The sequence below is a fragment of the Tuber melanosporum genome (genome assembly GCF_000151645.1).
Source record: "Tuber melanosporum whole genome shotgun sequence assembly, scaffold_188, strain Mel28".
NCBI lineage: Eukaryota > Fungi > Ascomycota > Pezizomycetes > Pezizales > Tuberaceae > Tuber > Tuber melanosporum.
Window position 1 is genome coordinate 34,077 of NW_003298850.1, and position 2,646 is coordinate 36,722.

At 47.7% G+C, this 2,646-nt stretch overlaps 1 protein-coding gene across 1 annotated transcript; it reads left to right on the forward strand.

The window, feature by feature from the left end:
- Positions 1-379: 379 nt before the first annotated feature.
- GSTUM_00003723001 (uncharacterized protein) lies at positions 380-1,393 on the forward strand (the record flags this gene model as incomplete). Its single annotated transcript, XM_002837354.1, has 4 exons — positions 380-507; positions 569-761; positions 815-1,078; positions 1,148-1,393. 4 exons carry the CDS (start codon positions 380-382, stop codon positions 1,391-1,393), a joined length of 831 nt encoding a protein of 276 aa, XP_002837400.1.
- Between the last annotated feature and the right edge of the window lie 1,253 nt (positions 1,394-2,646).

Consider the following 2,646-nt stretch of genomic DNA (forward strand, 5'->3'; position numbering starts at 1 on the left):
CGTGTTCCAGCCCTTCGATCGTTTTTTGATCCAACCCCCCCCCCCTTCATCACAACACCGGAATGGAGGAACACCAGGGGTCTAACTACTCGAGTATTTTACCTCAAACCAAGTGTATTTGAGCTAGGATTACCCCTGGTATCCCCTGTTCAGGAAAGGTGCTCCAGTGAACTTCCGGGTACTGTAGTCTGTTATTTATCCGTGATTCCTCTTTCCTTCCTCAATAAAGGAATGAAATAAGGGTCCATATAAGACTATGGAAAGAGTTCTTCTGGTTCCTCCGGCTGGACTCTTGTGCCTTGTTCCCCTACACTCTTCTCTAGCGCGTTAGTCTAGTGGATTATTAGGCCCAAGTCGCCCATCAAAAAAACTCATCATCATGAAGTCCTCTGGTCTCTTTGCTGCCCTGATAGCTCTCTCTGCCATTGGCATTTCCTCGGTATCAGCAGCGAAAATTCTTATGGCGGGCGATTCTACAATGGCACACTGGAAGTCTTCTATCCAAGGGTTTGTACCCACTGCCTTCTTCAGCGCCAGAGATATACGAGTAACCAGAAGAGACAAGTAGATGGGGAACCCCCTTCTCACAATACATCGACCTCCCCATAATCAACCTCGCTCGTGGAGGCCGTTCAGCAAGGTCATACTACCGCGAAGGCCTCCAGGCAGAACTCATTTCCCAGATCGAAGCAGGAGATTATGTCATTCTTGAATTCGGCCATAATGACGGTGGGAGCCCTGCGACGAGTGATCGGGCTCCGGTGAACAATACTTCCTCACTTAACATTTCATTGCCATAACTGACTTTGGGGAGACCTGGGGAGATGGCGCACAAACCACCGTGGTCAAACTTGCCAACGGAACGGTAGAGACTGTGCAGACGTTCGTTACCTACGAAAAGTGGTTCATCAGGGACGTCATCGGGAAAGGAGGTTTCCCCGTTGTTTCCTCAACAACTCCCAACGGCGACGCCTGGAACCCCGCGCACACCGAAATGCTAGCGCCGAACCGCTTCGTCCCATATGCTAAGATGGCTGCCGGGAACTTTACAGAGGCGACATATATCGACCATTACGAAGTTGATTCCCCCCCCACCCAATACATACCCCTCGTGAACATACTATAGGCTCACATACATGGGTGATAGTTCGTGACGATCGCCTTTGAAACCCTAGGATACACAAACGTATACCCGAAGTTGTTCCCTAATGATCATACACACACATCTCCGGAGGGTGCGGACATCGTTGCTCAAGCGTTTGTGAATGGGCTTAAATGCACCAATCATCCGCTTGCTGGTTACTTGACGTATGCAGGGAATGCGTTGGAGAAGAAGTGCAGGTCTGTGGCCCTGTTTTTCTTTTCTTTTTCTGCCCATGAGAGGAATTTGTGAACCTGACAATTGCGCAAATTAGTTAAATAATCTTGCAAAACGGGGTGGGGGACGAAGGTTGGTTGACGTATATATTATGCAACATACAATAGGGAAACAAGACATAGCTGGATTATGTGGGGTACATCCCAAAGAAAGACACCTTGGAGAAAAGTACGGTTGGTCACTGACAGATTTTCTTTGGCTTGTGGGGTGCATAAGGCATGGGCGTTTTTTATTAAAGAAAATAGATGTAAAGGCCTTTCAGGTTGTTGGGCTATCTCTTCTGATCACCGGGTCAGCAGATCATGAGATATCAATATGGAATATTGTAAGAAAATTACTTGATCAAGGGTCAAAAGATTGAAGAAAGGGTGGAGAGATAGCTGGTATGTTTGATCCTGTAGAGTCAGGTAGATAAGATGATGAGAATGCCATTTTCTATGATAGGGCAAAGAAAAATTAAAACTGATATTGCGTATTGATGGTGAATTCCCTTAGTATGACCTACCAAAAATTAACCTCATAGCACATAGCTTCGCTTATTCGAGTTCCCACGGTCCCTGGGATATGATACCTTAAATTCTTCCTACTGGGAAATGGCATATACAATGGGTAGCTTTTTTCCAATAGCTTGGTGACTCGAAGTGAACCATATGGGATACTCGGATTACAAAAATCCAGAGTGGATCGCAATCCCGTCCAGTTCTTTCCTCTTGTCGGTGATTTCCTAAACTATTTCTTCGGTCCCGAGTTGTTACGCCCAACCTAGATTCTACGGTAACTATTGTTGTGCCAGGTATTCCGGGCAGCTTTGCACTCACCATACAGCCAAAATTTCCACAGCCAACCTTGTAGAAGAGGGGGGTTCCTACGATGCATTCACGGAAGGTTGGGCCGTGGCAGGGCGCCGGAGGCTGAGCGGAGGTTGTAAAAATCTAGAACACTACAGGCGGGGAACACACATTTCCCCTTACCAGAAAAGCCACTTTTGTGATACCGAAGGCACGCCGATCCGGATATAGCATCAGATTCGCTAGATGCCTTTGGCGGGTCATACCCGGGGGAAGGGAACTGTCAATTTTGGAACCTGTTCTCGCACACCGTATACGCTGCACCGATCAGGGCACCCATGCAGGGAGGGTCTCCTTAACATTCCGAAAATTTACCCCCGAATCCGGGACCCCCGACCCGGGCTGGGAGCTGTTTAAGTTAAAGGAATGGTGCACTGCTTTTATTCAGGTTGGAGACCCCGGTTAAATTAATCAGGGGTT